This window comes from Aspergillus tubingensis, assembly GCF_013340325.1.
Source record: "Aspergillus tubingensis WU-2223L DNA, scaffold_15, whole genome shotgun sequence".
NCBI classification, from domain to species: domain Eukaryota; kingdom Fungi; phylum Ascomycota; class Eurotiomycetes; order Eurotiales; family Aspergillaceae; genus Aspergillus; species Aspergillus tubingensis.
Window position 1 is genome coordinate 1,151,129 of NW_023336289.1, and position 15,859 is coordinate 1,166,987.

Sequence of the window (15,859 nt, forward strand, 5' to 3'; positions counted from 1 at the left end):
TCTGCCCTTTCTGGTTGACAGTACTAGTGCCGCGCAAAGAGGATTGGGCGATGCTTGACCAGCCGCGGGTAGATTAAGCTTCCCCGCATGAGGTTGGACATACCCCTTTGATCCATAGCTCCTATTAGCCCAACATTACCCCTCTCAGTGCGATTTAAGCTGCCAGTAACCTCATGTCGCACTTCAACTCCATCATCCGCCAAAATCTCCCGTCAACAATCCCCTTGGACTGACCCTCGGCCATGGAAAAATCGAAAGTCGCCCACGATGGGCCCGAGGATGATGTTCAATTGGCCGAAATGGGGCATAAACCCGAGCTGCAACGGAACTTTTCGACCTTGTGTGTACTATTGATTGCCTGGTCCTGGATGCCCCGATGGAAGAAACCCTATTGACCCGAGATTAGGTCTATGCTTGGATTGGCCTTTGCGGTGCTTAATGTGTGTCCTCTGCAGTGCCAACTGCCCACGGGTCGATCACACGTGCTGATAATCTGCCGATTAGTCTTGGACGGCTCTATCCGCGAGCTTATCCCTCAGCTTACCCTCAGGGGGGAGCACTAGTGTCGTCTGGGGTGGGCTGCCAATGGAATTAGTTTCCTATTTGGGTTTGCTGACCCCCATTCATAGGTTTGGTCACGGCGGGGTTCTGCAACCTCTGTATTGCAGTGTCGCTAGCTGAATTCTTGTCCGCATATCCAACGTGAGTTCTATCAAACCAGCTTGGTCTGCTAAGAGCTTAGTCACTAACGATAATGTATCAGGGCGGGGGGCCAGTATCATTGGGTAGCCGGTATGTTTTCTCGCAGCAACCTTTCAATGCTATACTAATGTCTATTTGCAGTCAGTATGTAGGATTGTCCCTACCACGTTAGTATTCCCTAACGTCTCTCAGTATCCTGGCCAAAATGGGTTCCTTTCCTATCTTGGGTAACCGGATGGATTAATGTGGCCGGATGGGTATGTCTCCGCAGAAATGGCCTGATCATCGCTGACCAGCTAGGTTGCCCTGGTCGCCACCAATGCCCTTCTCTCCTGCCAATTGATTGCAGGAATTGTGTCATCCGTGTACCCGGTAAGACTACTAGTGTCTCTGGACAATCATCTGGATGTTAATACCATGCTGGTAGGACTTTGTTTGGCAGCGCTGGCAAGAGTTCCTGATCTACGTGGGATACACACTGCTTGCATTCGTCATCAACGCCTTCATGAATTCAATTTTGCCTATCATCTACCGTGGAGCATGTAAGCTACCCTGCGGGAAATGTATCAGAGCGGGTTATTAACCGGAACAGTCACCTGGTCCATCGGTGGTTTTGTTCTGATCTGCATCACGGTGCTGGCTTGTGCATCCCCGGACTACAACTCTGCCTAGTATGTATTCTCGTCATAGCGTCTTGGCCGCACACCATGCTGACCATGCATATAGCTTTGTGTTCTGCGACTTTGTCAATCAAACTGGCTGTAAGTTTACTGAAGGAGAGGTCCTGTGAATATTGCAAGCCAAGCTAACGAGCGATAGGGCCTGATGGAGTGGCTTGGTTACTGGGGGTTAGCCACATCTCTTGTACTAGTCTACCACGACGCTAACAGACGCAGCTTCTTCAAGGGGGACTTGGAGTGACCGCATTTGTAAGTATCCCACTCACCAGTGCTGATGTCAATCTAACATGAACTAGGACGCGGTGGCTCATATGATCGAAGGTATCACTTCTGATATGCATCCTAAATAACCTATCAATAACACCCGAACACAGAGATCCCCAACCCCTCAATCAAAGGACCCAAGATCATGGTAGTCTGCGTCGGAATTGGTACCTTTACCGGGGCGGTATTCCTCATTGTCCTCCTGTTCGTCGCGGGCAACATGGACGAAGTAGTCAATTCCAGCGCAGGGCCTCTACTAGAAATCCTCATCCATGCCACCAACAACCGGGTGGGCGGCATCTGCCTCCTCATGTATGTTCCACTCCCTATTTCATATAATCGGCACTAAAGTCGGACTACAGGCTCCCTCTCATCTGTCTATTATTCGCAACACTCAGCGTCATGACAACGAGCAGCCGAATGATCTTTGCATTCGCCAGGCACGTCACCCCTCCTTTCTCGCTCCCCGCTCCCCGAAGCACATTCATGGACACGAAGACTAACACAAAACAGAGACGGCGGCCTCCCTGCCTCCAAATTCTTCGCGCGTGTGCACCCCAGACTCGGTCTTCCCTTGAACGCACTAATTTTAACCGCCTTTGTGGTGATTATCTTCGGGTGCATTTACCTCGGATCAAGCAGGTACCTCCCTCCCCGAAAATTATTTTACCCCTGAAAGAATATAAAACACATACTGAGATAAACGCAGTGCCTTCAACGCAATCGTCTCCGCTTCTGTCGTCGCACTTGATCTCTCTTACGCCATGCCAATCGCAGTGAATTGTTTACGCGGACGGAGAACCCTCCCTGATCGCAAGTGGAAAGTTCCTAATGCAATTGGCTGGGTGATCGATACTGTATGTCCAGGAACAGATATCTTCGTATAGTGGCAGATGTGCTAAGTTGACTAGATCTCGCTATCGTATATTGCACTTACTACTGTGCTGTTCCTATTCCCGCCTGATCGGCCGGTTACGGGGAGTAGTATGAGTAAGTTTTCCCTTTTCCTTTTTCTTTCCCTTTTTTTTCTTTCTGGGAGGCTGGGGCCGTGCTCAGTGCTGACATGTTCTGCTAGATTACTGCATTGTTGCATTTGCCATTATTGTCATCGTCTCGGTGGTACAGTGGGTTGTGGACGGGAGGAAGAATTTCACGGGGCCGAGGGTGGATTTGTCTTGATTTATACCCCTGTAGAAGTTTCTCGTGGAGGCTTTTGAGAGTTGAAGATATATGTGAGATAGTAGCAAGGGGATAGCTATATAATTCTAATTAGGATACGTGCCTCTACAGGTACATCCTTAAAATAATGGAACCATGTTTTGTCCGGAGTGGACTGTTCCTTTTCATTTCGTGTTTTTTTTTTTTTTTTTTTTTTTCTTTTTCGGCGTGGATTTGCGTAATCAAGACGTTTCGATCCATAGATTGCTTCCCAAAGAGACGCAACTAGCTTGACAATAATGGGCTAAATGGAGTTAGGATCTGAAGAGTACGAATGCTTTGCTCTCCAATGGCTTGTTGGGAGAGTCACTAGAAGCTGCTGCAAGCCGGTACTTCATCATGCTCATGTACGTGCGGGAGGTCAGTGTAGTCACTGCGAGGCGGCGACATAACCAACCATTTATAGCGCACTACCACCAACCATAGATTGGGTGATATGAAAGCGCAGGAGGTAAGTTGGATAGTAGGTGTTTCAAAGCGTAAGAATGTAAAGAGGTCTGGTTTTTGGATCTGCAGCATGGACCACGTTTATTCGTACCAGATGAGGAGACAAACGAACGAATCAACAATTTAGCAGGCTCAGAAAAGTCACCAAATCTATGTTTACGACTTCGGCGGAGGCGGCGATATCCATCTTCCATCCCGTAGCCAAACCCCGGCTCCACCGTATTTGCCGGCTTCCGCACCCTTGAGGAAGGCGAACCGAAAGAAAAGGTCTTCCGGCTCAGAATCATCGTCCTGCACAGTGACGTCCAGCTGGTCACTCTCGATGGTGGGTCGATGTTGCAGTTCCAGCCCTCTGTGTCCATGTCGATGCCATATAAACTCACCCCGCTTGTCTTCGTCCAGATAGCCGCGCCAGCGCTCGACGTCATTCACCAATACAGAGATACCATCTACGCCCATCTTGTCCATACGTTGCCGTTCCCAGAGATTGAAAGTGATATTTCCATTTCCGTGATGTATTTCGGGAGACCCAGGACCAGGAAGGGAGACGGAGACCGAGGAATCACTGACATTGGGGTAGGTCCCGCCCCACCATCCGTGCGAACCCCCAGGGCCCGGGGCTTGCTCGCCCAAGGCGGCGGGAGTTTCTATGATCGACGCAAATCCCCAGCGAGCGATGCCGTTGATGAAGAGACCCAATAGCAATCCCTGATAGATCAACGAAGGGCGCGTAGGCAGGGCCGTTCCCGGCATGAGAAGGATGGCAAGGATGTAATGATGGATTCTCAAGCGCAGACCTGGCAGTGGGAGTAAGATCAGCAGGATGAGACCCATAGTGCAATAGATCTTGAGGTAGCGAGGCATTAAGCCTCCCATGCGAATTTGCCAGGCTTGACTCAAGATGATGCAGACCACCGTGGGAATCACCAGGGCCAGTGCAACCTTGGCTCCGGGCTGCTTCTGGATATCATGAGGAGTCAAACGCTCGAGCGGGATCAGCCTGGCGAAAGTGTAATTATTCAGACCACCAATAAAGGCAGGTGGCAGGTAGAGGAGCATTTTAGTCAGCTGGTACATTGGCTCGGAAAGCGGGGTCAGAAGCGGCCGTGCGCAATACTTATACAGGACGAAGGCCACAAACGACGCCGGCAAGAGTCGCGAGAACATGGTTGAGAAAAGGTCGGCAAACTGAGAGATCGATGGCGGATCAGAAACCAGTCCCACCTGGCAAAACAGCATGACAAACGTGCTGAAGAACAGAACAGGTGGGGAGACGCAGAGCAGCCAGAGAAGACTTAGTGCGCCAATGGTAATGCCTAGCAATGGCCAGCGAGGATCTTGAGGGCAGGTTGCCTGTGCTGAGGACAGCTCGACAAAGCTGAACGATTTGGGGAAGGTTGACGGAAATTCAACCGAGCGAATTCCATGTTGCTTTGACGCATGGAAGGAATGGGCGGCGCCGTCCAGCTTCAATACACCACAACCACCAACCGCATTAGTGATCACGCCCGCATGAATGGCTGCCTGACACACGAAACTATCTGCTCGATACACGGCAGGCTCATCGGATTCTGGTTGAGGACCTCCCACTACCAGGCCCTGGTAGCTGTACGTCTGGTTGCCGATCGTATGCGGCTGGAGCAATTTTGAGTCGCGGCAGTTTGCAGGACACCGGAAGGCCATAGTTGATGCAGAGAAGGGGCGACAGTCGTTGCCGTTGAGGCCACAGTCATTGCCAGACTGCCATAGACTCGTGGAGCAAGCGAGTGTCTTCGGTCGTCCATAGCCTTCGATGTAACCGCCCTGTCGCGAATGCAGCAAGACAATGGTCCAGGGCAGAAACCAGACAAAATACAGCAGTGCCAGCAATGCGATCTTATGCTTGCGTTTGGGAAAGAAGCGCTCGAGTAACCGAACCGGCAATTCTTGATAGCGAGGAAACAGCGGCTTCAATAGTAGGGATTGCGGAGGTTTCGGGCCCTTGACCCAGTCAGCTATCGCCCAGCCTGCTTTGCGTAGCGGCAATGGAACCCATCCCCAGCGAATGGATTTGGATGACTCCCGTAGCCAGACGGGTAAGTATGGGAGACCGGTCTCTTCATGCTGAGGGAGGTCGGGGGTATCGTCCACGGGACGGTTTTCCGTTTCCCACAGTGGTGGGACATGAGGACGAGAGACGTCCTCAGGTCCTTCTCCAAGCATGCTGCAAGGACGTCGACGCGAACAATTGGGGAGATTGTGGTGAGGTATATCGGAACCCCGAGAAGACCAAGGAACGGACGCAGCTAACTGTGGGGACGAACGGTGGAGGGGCGCTAGGACTCGGGGATTCTAGACCGCGACCAGAGAGAGACCCTTCCAGCCCGTGGAAGGAGGGGATCGGAGGGCTCAATGATAGAGCTCTGAAGGGCGAGACAGACGAAGGGGAAATCAGATGAGAATAGAAATAAAGATAAGGGAAAGAATGAGGCGCGTCGGGACTAGTTACATGGATACATATCCGGAGGCGACAGAGCGACAGACAGACGGACAGAACAGTCGGTGACTACTAAGTAGTTAGTTAGTCGGGCTTCCGTGAGTTTCCGGTGTTTCGCCTCTCTTGGGCGCCCGATGTCACGGCACGTGATGATAGTGAGCATGTGATCTGCTCCTCACATGACTAACGGCTTCCAAAACCGGATCGCCTCTGCTCTGATCATCATTCAAGAATAAGTAATGAGCAACAAACTAAATACATACCCGAGTGTAGCATGGAACCCTGGCCTGCATACATCACTGACACTCACATAGACTCCAGACCCCGAGTGGGCTAAGTAAATGTTAAGAAACGAAGTAGTAGTACTTGTCCGACAAATCTCCTAGCTAACAATACTAGAGAAAGATGGAAACATAATAATACTTAAGCAGTACCCCTTCTGTCGAGCACCATGCCCACCTTCAACTTGAAATTGAATGGAGGAATCTACCGTACTACTATCAGTCCGGATGGTATTGATGGCTGCCTTGTAGGCCGTCGCAAGGTTGTCCGAAAGAGGAAGATTTAACGCGGAAAATATACAGGGGCGGCGCGACCCGTTGATTTTCCCCGGCGGATTGGTCTTGAAAGGGCAAGTTATTGTTCTTCGTGGCCTTCCATTGTACTTCTTCTTTCTCCTCCGTGTTTCATCGCGCCCAGAGTCTTAGCATGCGACATCCTTGCAACAATGAATGATTTTGAAAGACTACGTCCAGTTGGTGAGTGAGAAAGTGCCTGATTTGAGAAGCCGAGGCCAACGGGGACTTGAATTGACAGCTGTCAGGGCCCCTGGAGAAATACTCCACCACGCGCCATTCACTCGGACTATATTTTAACGTCGCGGTGTCGGCAACCTACATCTTGCCGGATACCTTCACTCTGCCGCTAAAAGACTATGTATATAAGGCTTGTGAGACATTGATCGGCCAGCATCCTATCTTGTCCGCCATCCCCATCAGTGAAGATACCGAAGATACCTGGTTCGTGCGCCTCCCGGAGATTGATCTGAGCCAGTCGGTGGCATTTCAAAGGCGCACCCGCGACTTTCCCGACAACAATGAACCGGATGTAGAATTATGCGAATTGCTGCGAGTTCAACATAGTACAGGGTTTGCTGCCCCTTTGCCGTACTGGAGACTATTCATCCTGACAGATGAGGCGAATGACCTGCGCTTTACCGCAGTCTATGTGTTCCACCATGCGATTGGGGACGGGACTTCAGGGAAGGCATTTCATCAGACGTTCTTGGATGCATTACACACTGCTGCTACTTTCATGACCCCAGGCGAGGTTAAACAAGTCATTCAGTCGCCCACATCATCTCTGCTGCCAAATCTGGAGGCGCTCCATCCGTGTCCTACGACCATACCTTTTCTTCTTAATGCTCTTTTCAGAGCGAAAGTATGGTCTCATCGCGATCCACGCCTCTGGACAGGCGCCAAAATATCTGCTCCAGTCAAGACCGAGTTACGCCAAATCATCATCCCTGCAGCTGTGTCTGCAGCTTTGAGAAAGAACTGTCGTCAAAACAATGCAACTGTCACCGCTGCTTTGCAGGCAGCAGTTGCCCGCGCTCTTCTCACCCACTTGCCAGTGAAGTATACCAAAGTTCAAATGAACGGCGCCATCTCATGTCGAAGGTGGCTGAAGGGAGGAGAAATTACAGATCAGTCTATGGGCGTTTGGGTCATGGACTTTGCGGAAAGCTTCTATCGGAACGAGGTGAATCGAAATCCCGACACCTTCCCATGGGATCAAGCCAGGAAGTCTCGAGCGACCATCGAACAGGCACTGGGTCGCGAAGGAAAAAATGCTGGCACATGCTTGCTCAAACATATAGATAACTTTCAGGACCTCTTCCGGGGAAAAATTGGCAAAGACCGGGATGAAAGCTTTGAAGTTTCCAATGTGGGTGTCTTGCAGTCCAAACAGGAAGAAGATCCGTCGCGGCCGCAGACCACACGGGCGATGTTCTCCCAGACACCCAGTGCTTTGGGTGCAGCTCTGGAGGTCTCGTCAATCACCGGTGGTGATGGCTGTCTGGTTTTGGGGATCACATGGCAGACAGGCGTCGTGGAGCCAGAGCTGGTCAATGCAGTTATTGACACGCTAGTGAAGGAGCTACACGATGCTGCACTCTGATTTGCATCATCACCTCTTCCCACAGCTTCGTCTCTCTCACCTTGTATCCGGAGACCCCAGACATCTTATTTAATTACGAACATGATCATCCTTTGACCTCTTCCATGTTTGATATCTATATTTCTAGTATCTTTGGCTATATGATAGATCTAATATATTAGGAGTAACACGCCCTGTTGTAGCACTTTGGCTCTTCAATGATAGGGTTACGGAACTATTACAAGGGAGTAGAGAGATAACATTGCGGCTGCAAGGACTGTAAATATCGAGAATTGCCTATCATTGGATGAAATTATATAAATCTGGAACAGAGACATGAGGCTCTTTAGACTCGAAGTGTCCACCGACGGTCCACCGACATATTATAGCGTTTCACGCCTCTTAGAAGCGAAGTGTGAGTGGTGCACACACTCGTTCTATTAGCGCTTGAGCCTCGGTTGCTCGAAGGCTACACCAGTATGCGGCGGGATACTTTTCCGCAGCTCTTTCCTCGAGGGAGGGACCCTGATCAGAAGTAGATTGCATGAATTTCTCATATGCATGACTTGTCTATATTAAAGCCATCTAGGCTCAGAATAGCCCTCAAACAAAGGAAATTTCCGTATGCCTGTCACTCTACTGCATAGCATCAGGGATGTCTGGGTCGGAAATAGCCATATAATAATCGAGGATATGGATATATCCTTATCACTATTGCTTATAGCCTCCTCACGAGCTGTACTTGGGCCGTTTACACGTTTGAGATCACTGTTATAAATAGCGCAGATAGTGTCGCATTTATCTGGTCGTCAATCACTTTACAGCTCTAGAAGTCGAGCCCAAAGCCACGAAGATTCATAATCTCCAACTACTTCACATTTTCGTATACTAGTCCCAGAAGGCTTCTCGATATCTGATATTACAAATCTCTCAAGGTAAGCTAAGGACCACCCAGCAAAAAAAATAAGTTGAGATTGACATCGTACGCAGATGAGTATTCTAGTGCCAGTTGTGATCACCAATTCCTGCCACTGGTCTTCGGTGTGTGAGGGTACACCAAGAAAAACCTGGGATTGTATGAGAACTGACTGCGAAGATTCGATTGCATACCGGCCTAAGAAATAGAGACGAAATTCGGTATGGTTTTTTGCCCACGAGAAGAAGAGAAAGGGGAATTTGCAGGCGAATGATGCTGGGGAATAGACCATTACAAAGTGGTTCTTTTACGCTGATATTTGAAAATTAAACAAAATCAGTCCTTAATTACTCAAAACAAACCGGTGGCATTTGAAACCGTAATGATACATCATAAATTGTTTCCTTACTTGCTGGTCCTGAGTAACCACTCTGGAGACCTAGATATTAGCTCCCAAGTAGAAGTGTCAGGGGTCGGGGCGAGATTGATATTGTAGGTTGATTGTTGCGGAACCGAACATAGTTTGCCTTCGGCATGCGAGCACTGTCAGAAACCAGAGATGGGGCATTTTAGAACTTGTAAGTACTATCTCCAACGCGTTCTGACTAGTAGTACTGTGTGGATACAGTATTAGCTGAGATGTGGACCACTGCAGTAAATCTGGGTATACGCAACACCTCCAGCTGGTATAAAGAATAACTGAATAATTATTCTCTCATGACTGCACATATAGGATTGCATGGAGGTTACCAGCTACTAGGAGACCATCAGGTTTCAGGTAATGTCAAGTATCAATTATCTTAATCTGTGGATTTGGATGGTTAGTCTTTGAAGATATGTACTAACTACTATGACTTGTCCGGTGCAAATCGTGAAACCTTAGTCAGCTCGTTTATAGGGAACTCCCAACTGTACACAGTTGAATGGTGGTCTAAAATGATCGATACATCTGTGATTTGTTGTAATAGCAGATCAACTAGGAGAACACTGCCGGAAGCAACCGCACTCGCACGAAGTCACGCGTCCCACCTTATGATCAGATTTATAAGACCAGCTCACAACCTACTTTTGCCATCTCGCGTTGTTCATATCCCACTCAGTTCCCCAGGTCCCTCATAACTGATACACCGCGATATTATGGAAATTGTACAAAAGAACGAGGCCTTTAGAAAGATCGGAGGGAAGATGAAATTTGCCTATGTCGAGTGTTTCGTCCGGCAAGAAGGCATATTATATTCTGGAAAATGGACGAATAGATTTGAATCGCCGAAAACACTTCACGATCTTGATGAGGTCAACCAGATCCCAACAGCGGATAGGGGCCCAAAGGTGAAAGCCACCTGGTCAGCAGTCTACGTGAAAACCCCAAGTCTACTGGCGTATGTCAATGGAGATCTCGAAAAGCAAATCACCCGCGAAGTCGAAACATGCGAAATTCTTCGCAAGCATCCCCATCCGAATATTGCGACCTATTATGGTTTTATGGAGACTAACGGCCGAGTTTCTGGGCTTTGCTTCGAGCGATATACATCCACGCTACTTGAAGCGGTCAATCCCCAGCGACTCAACAAGGTCGCTTTCCTTTCGAGTGCTCGTGAGCTGGTGGGAGAGAAGATGAAGGAAGGTCTAGAAGGGATTTTGTCTGCCATCAAACATATTCATTCGTTCGGACTTGTCCATAATGACATCAACCCGGCGAATATTATGATTGATGAAAAGGGTACGCTTGTTCTGATTGATTTTGATAGTTGTCGGTTCATCGGGGAGCCGTTGAGAGACACCGAAGCGAAAAGAACACACCAGTGGCATGACCCTTCTGTCAAAGTTGCGTTGGAGAAGAATGACCTTGACGCGTTCAGAGACTTACGCATTTGGCTGGCTGGATCTGCGGATGAGGACTTTCTATTTTGAACGAAGCGCTCCCTAATGCCACTATTCCCTGATAACCCGCTTACATAGTGCTGTTGCTGAAAACATGTTGGAATTATCAGACGAATACGTAGTGGCCCGGTGGTTTCAGAGAGGGATATCTGCCAATAGTCTTTCGGACAAGGGGACACCAGAAATCGAAATCTATTCTTCTAAGTCATAAAAATTTCGCCATCTATCCGACACAATCAATACCGTACGTAGTAAACAGCCAGCCCAAACATAATAGATACAGGAAAGCCAGAGAGCGAAACCCATCAAACTCCCGGCGCAACCTCATCCCCATGGGGGACGCTATTAACCAAGCTCAGGAAGCAATTCCATCCTATACAAGCATCAGTTCTACCCAGCAAGCAAAGCAAATCTATAAAAATAAAGTATTCAAAGATACATACCAATATTAACCACATTAACCGTCAACACACGGTACTGCAACGGCACCAAAGCAAGGTTAAGGGTCTGAACCGCCGGCCAAAGCATCCAATTGGCGCGCAGGGCATCCCAGTACGTCCTATTGAGCTTGTCCTGAGGATCAACGCCCTCCATGACAGACATACTGGTGAGAAAGACACCAATCATGGTAGGAGCGCAGACGAGCTGGTCAGCACTAACGCGCGCAGCAAGAGTCTTGGTTGGTGTTGAAAGCTGGATGCGGTTCTGGAGGAATTGGAACCATTTTGTGGCGACCGGGCCGAAAACAGCTATATTTTTGCTTTTGTTTAGAGGGAATGAAGGGGGGATGAGGGAACGGGGGCTGGGCTGGACTTACCACCACCATACAAAGCCATCCGTCCAGTTCGGGTTACATCATGATTGGGCAGGCCCTTCTTCTCGACGGCTTGCTGGGCGAGCCCGTCACCTACTGCGAAGAGGGTCTGGTGGATTTCTTTCTCAGCTTTGTTGAAAGAGTGTGATGAGGACAGATTGAAGCTTACCGCTGTGGTGAGGCTCTGCGTCAAGAGAGGACGCTGGATAAGACATCTCTGGTACCTGGGGAATTGATATCGTTAATGCGGGGGATGGAGACGGTAGTGGTCGTGATTGGGGTGGGTGCTGTTCAACTCACCACGCGAGCATATTGAAGGGGAGTCAATTGGTTCCTTTCCTTGAATCTAGTCAATGGATCAATGGGATGAAAATGAAGATGAGATGATGAAATTGGAAGTCTGTTTTGGTTCAATAGGGAGGAATGTCGGTCGCGTGGCGGATGCGCCCGACTAGGAAATCGGCCCGCAGTGATGTAATCCGACCACTTGCAGGGATCTGGGGGCACTATTGGACAAATTAGCCTGATTGGCAAAGTTTATGCAAAGTATTATGTGAAAATTGTGACCGATTCAGAGAGACAGAAACTTTCATCTGGAATCATGCCCTGATTCTTTCCTCTACTTACGACTCGACTCCTCTTTCATCCAGACTCTCATTATTTCTATTTGACAACTAGAGGATTCCGGAGTATGTCATGCTGGTGTTACGAGTTAGCTCTTTCGGGATCATAGACACAAGAGTAGAGTGGTATTATGTGAGATCTAAGCTAGAATTACAACTGACACACCGGTGATGCGTCTCCTACACCGGCATTCGCTCATGCTTACAGTTTTGCCAACACAAACCTGTATGCTGTTCCTCGTACCAGCTAACATCAACCATCGGACCAGTCAAAACCTTCCGCTTTGGGTTTAGTCGGATTCAGTGGCAAAGCTTAGTGCCTGAGGATAGGAATTCGTACCTGAGGCACCATATGCCGAGGACTAGACAGATTTTCCAATGCAGCGTGGCGTCTAAGAACCCTGACATGAATGAACCCTTCTACAATGTCCTTAGTACAGTCCACTAAAGGACCCTCTTAGCTATCTCTACAACAAGCGCTATGAATGAGTACAGTATAAGGCTGTCGCACTATATTCCCTAATTCGCTCTAACCCCTGGCTTTGTTGCAAGGACGGGATTGCGATCTTGACTGTGCATTAACTTACCGCCTGTAAACTGAGGTAGAAAAAATATACATCAGGTGGCTAGCAGAACCTGACTGAAAAGTCAGTAAACTTACTAGCTAGCTAGCTGGTGGACGCTACCAATAACGATTCGAAACGGAGGATAAATTGATTCACACATAGAGAGCCCTCCGAAAATCGCCTTTTGAGGGCTTTTGTGCCCTTCATGATGCACATGGCGTGGCTGTCGCGGCTCCATGTGATAGTACAGGTATTATAATCCCCGAAGACATATCATAGTGTCTATGATCTACTCCGTAGTGTACCCAAGCTCCTGCGGAACACGTTGAACATGACAGGGCCCATCGGTGTAACATAGCCAGCCAGCCAATCGGAGGCTGGTGAAATCTGTAGAACGGGGTAGTATATCTATTTGCAAATCCAATGAGTCACGCAGGGAAGCCAAAAAGATCTGCTCAGGCATTGATTTGATTCATCAGCCGAGCATCCAACCCATCGCATAATTCCATTTTGTAAGCGGTGATGAAAATCCCCTTCACGTGAACCGCACACTAATCCCAAACAGGCTGCTCGATGGAGAAAGCTCAGCGGTGGCCACCGAAAAATCTGGGTCGCTAAACGATACTGGTGAGCTTGAGGTGCCTGGTTAGGAACAAAGAGACGAAAGTTACCGGTGGGGAGGTGCTGGAATTGCAAACAACCTACCAATATGAAGGTCCTGACGATTCACTGGGGTGTGAGCAAGTGTGATGGCCCCGGTTCTCACAACACATGGACCTCGACTCAGGGTTCATCTTGTATCTACAAATGATCTATCTACTAGCTACAACTTGATGAATCGTTCTAGAACTTACAAATCTTGAGAGGGACAGGGCTGCGCTAAACACTCGGGGACCCATATGTAATTCAGCGGCAATTTCAAACTCCACTTCTCTCCTCCAAAACCCTTAATCGCACCCAAGCTTTATTAGCATCGTGCCTCCCCACCAGCCTTCATATCCATCCTTTGAAAGGAAAGTTCCACTCCTCAGTTTTCTCCGATGGAGCCATTGCCTAACCCTTTTTGGTGAACCGGATGCAATTTTCCCGCCAGAAGTGAATGTCTTGTGTATAAGTTGTTGCGATATTCCTGCAAGGAGACTACGAACTGCTTGGAATGTCCCACCCTGGTCTGACACCAAAGACGATTGCCGCGTGGATGATTATCTACATATAAATCCCTCTGCTTGTCTTAATATTGGCCCCTAGACTATAAGCTTCGAGGTTCCCGGGAATATCTTCGCACAGACAAGGTTTCTCACGCAGCCGATACTTTGTGTGTCCTCGCGAACCCGCAAGCATGGTGGCAGTCGAGGATGAGGAGAAGCCCTCGAGTAGGTTTCCTACTCCATCTCTTGTCTTCTAGAACTAGAATTCTAACCATGAACACAGCCCCTTGCAGTGATTGCTCTAACGCAACGGTCGTGGACTGGGATGGTCCCAAGGACCCCCAGAATCCATTCAACTGGCCCACTTCTAGGAAATGGCTAATGACCATTACTGCTCTGACCACCACCTTCGTGGCTCTCATGAATGGCACTATTATTACAGTCGCCCATGAAGCAATAAACAACGAATTCAATGTCAGCGATGCCACTTTCCCAAACTCATACTGGCCCGTCGCCTCCTGGACGATGGGAGGCGTCTTCTTCTGTCTCCTTATTCTGCCCCTCATGGAAGACTTCGGCACCCGCATCACATTTCTCCTCACCAACTTCGTCTTCTTCATTTTCATAATTCCCCAAGCCGTCGCCCAGAATTTCGCCACTCTTATAATCGTCCGCTTTTTCGCCGGTGGCTGCGTGGCCGTCCTCGGCAACGGCTCCGCAAGCATCATCGGCAACCTCTTCGAGACAGAAATGGCGCGCACGAAACCCGTCGCTCTCTGGATCGTCGCCTACCTCGGTGGAAGTAGTGCGGGGCCTTTAGTCGGTGCACCTATCTTCGCTCATCTGTCCTGGAGATGGATCTCCTACCTACAACTCATCTGGGTCGGCGCATTGCTACTCGTGAACATTCTCATCCTAAAGGAAACCAGAGGATCCGTGATCCTGCAACGCCGAGCTCGGAAACTGCGCGAAAAGGGCGAGAACGCATACACGCATCACGAACTCCAAGCCGAACCGCTCCGCCAGGTCCTGCTCACCAGCATTCGCCGACCGTTCAAGCTGCTCTTCACCGAATACGTCGTCTTTTTCTCCACGCTGTGGTCGGCTTTCACTGTCGGCACATTATACCTGTTCACGCAATCCGTCGAGCAGGTCTTCGTGGGACTATATAACTGGACGCCCGTGGAGGCAGGGTATGTCCAGGCGGCGGTATTCATCGGCGAAGTGTGTGGGTGGTTCTTCTCGCTGATATCCGCACGACTGTACTTCAACTCTTCGAAACGCAATAAGGAAATCCCCGGGATGCCTATTCCGGAGGCTAGACTTTATCTTTCCGTCGGAGGGGGTGTCTTCGGCATTGCGGGGGGAATGTTCGTGTACGCATGGACATCTTACCCCTCCATGCCGTGGATTGCTCCGGCCGTGGGACTCTGGATGGTGGGCATGGGTAGCGTGGTGGTGGTCAGTGGCATTGCGGATTACGTGGTAGACGCGTATTGCAAATATGCCGGGAGCGCGATGGCTTGTTTCGTGGTCGGGGAGAACACCGTCTCTGCGTTTTTGCCGCTGGCTACTTCCAGCATGTATAACACGTTGGGATTCCAGTGGGCGAGTACGTTGTTGGCGTTTATCAGTTTGTTGCTGACGCTGGCGCCGTTGTCATTTATTGTGTGGGGGAAGAGTATCCGTGAGAGAAGTCCGTTCATGGCGGAGGCGATGTTGGATAAAAGGGCGGATCTGATGCGGGAGCCTAGTAATGGGCCCGCGAGGGAGATTAGGGAGTAGATTTTGTGATGCGTGTATGTTTGATGAGTGCATGATGAGAGCGTGGCCTGGTGCCATTAGCATGATGAAAGACTATGTATGTAATGGGCTTATTGTATGTAAATTGAGCGTTGATACTGTGACTGGTCTGCAGAATGAATGTTGAGCAGATCTTTGATTAGTGGACTGTCATGCACTTA

The 15,859-nt window shown here is 49.3% G+C and overlaps 6 protein-coding genes across 6 annotated transcripts; 4 read left to right on the plus strand and 2 right to left on the minus strand.

Annotated features, from left to right (window-relative positions):
• Nucleotides 1–242: 242 nt before the first annotated feature.
• Nucleotides 243–2,825, plus strand: AtWU_11213 (amino acid permease; the record flags this gene model as incomplete). The annotated part of the gene is made up of 19 exons (XM_035506315.1): nt 243–340; nt 407–440; nt 505–574; nt 630–702; nt 764–792; nt 895–959; nt 1,003–1,074; nt 1,130–1,244; nt 1,295–1,373; nt 1,429–1,463; nt 1,522–1,550; nt 1,599–1,631; nt 1,679–1,703; nt 1,757–1,958; nt 2,009–2,086; nt 2,160–2,288; nt 2,356–2,503; nt 2,558–2,636; nt 2,722–2,825. 19 exons carry the CDS (start codon nt 243–245, stop codon nt 2,823–2,825), a joined length of 1,497 nt encoding a protein of 498 aa, XP_035362208.1.
• Nucleotides 2,826–3,467: 642 nt separating this feature from the next.
• AtWU_11214 (LCCL domain-containing protein) lies at nt 3,468–5,513 on the minus strand (the record flags this gene model as incomplete). The annotated part of the gene is made up of 1 exon (XM_035506316.1): nt 3,468–5,513. The coding sequence occupies one exon, from the start codon at nt 5,511–5,513 to the stop codon at nt 3,468–3,470; it is 2,046 nt and encodes a 681-aa protein (XP_035362209.1).
• A 1,001-nt stretch (nt 5,514–6,514) lies between these two features.
• Nucleotides 6,515–7,968, plus strand: AtWU_11215 (uncharacterized protein; the record flags this gene model as incomplete). The annotated part of the gene is made up of 2 exons (XM_035506317.1): nt 6,515–6,545; nt 6,611–7,968. 2 exons carry the CDS (start codon nt 6,515–6,517, stop codon nt 7,966–7,968), a joined length of 1,389 nt encoding a protein of 462 aa, XP_035362210.1.
• A 2,032-nt stretch (nt 7,969–10,000) lies between these two features.
• AtWU_11216 (kinase-like protein) lies at nt 10,001–10,774 on the plus strand (the record flags this gene model as incomplete). Its single annotated transcript, XM_035506318.1, has 1 exon — nt 10,001–10,774. One exon carries the CDS (start codon nt 10,001–10,003, stop codon nt 10,772–10,774), a length of 774 nt encoding a protein of 257 aa, XP_035362211.1.
• Nucleotides 10,775–11,049: 275 nt separating this feature from the next.
• Nucleotides 11,050–11,869, minus strand: AtWU_11217 (Mpv17/PMP22 family protein; the record flags this gene model as incomplete). The annotated part of the gene is made up of 5 exons (XM_035506319.1): nt 11,050–11,117; nt 11,188–11,493; nt 11,562–11,667; nt 11,728–11,782; nt 11,859–11,869. 5 exons carry the CDS (start codon nt 11,867–11,869, stop codon nt 11,050–11,052), a joined length of 546 nt encoding a protein of 181 aa, XP_035362212.1.
• A 2,217-nt stretch (nt 11,870–14,086) lies between these two features.
• On the plus strand, nt 14,087–15,680 carry AtWU_11218 (putative MFS multidrug transporter; the record flags this gene model as incomplete). Its single annotated transcript, XM_035506320.1, has 2 exons — nt 14,087–14,120; nt 14,179–15,680. The coding sequence occupies 2 exons, from the start codon at nt 14,087–14,089 to the stop codon at nt 15,678–15,680; spliced, it is 1,536 nt and encodes a 511-aa protein (XP_035362213.1).
• Nucleotides 15,681–15,859: the final 179 nt, after the last annotated feature.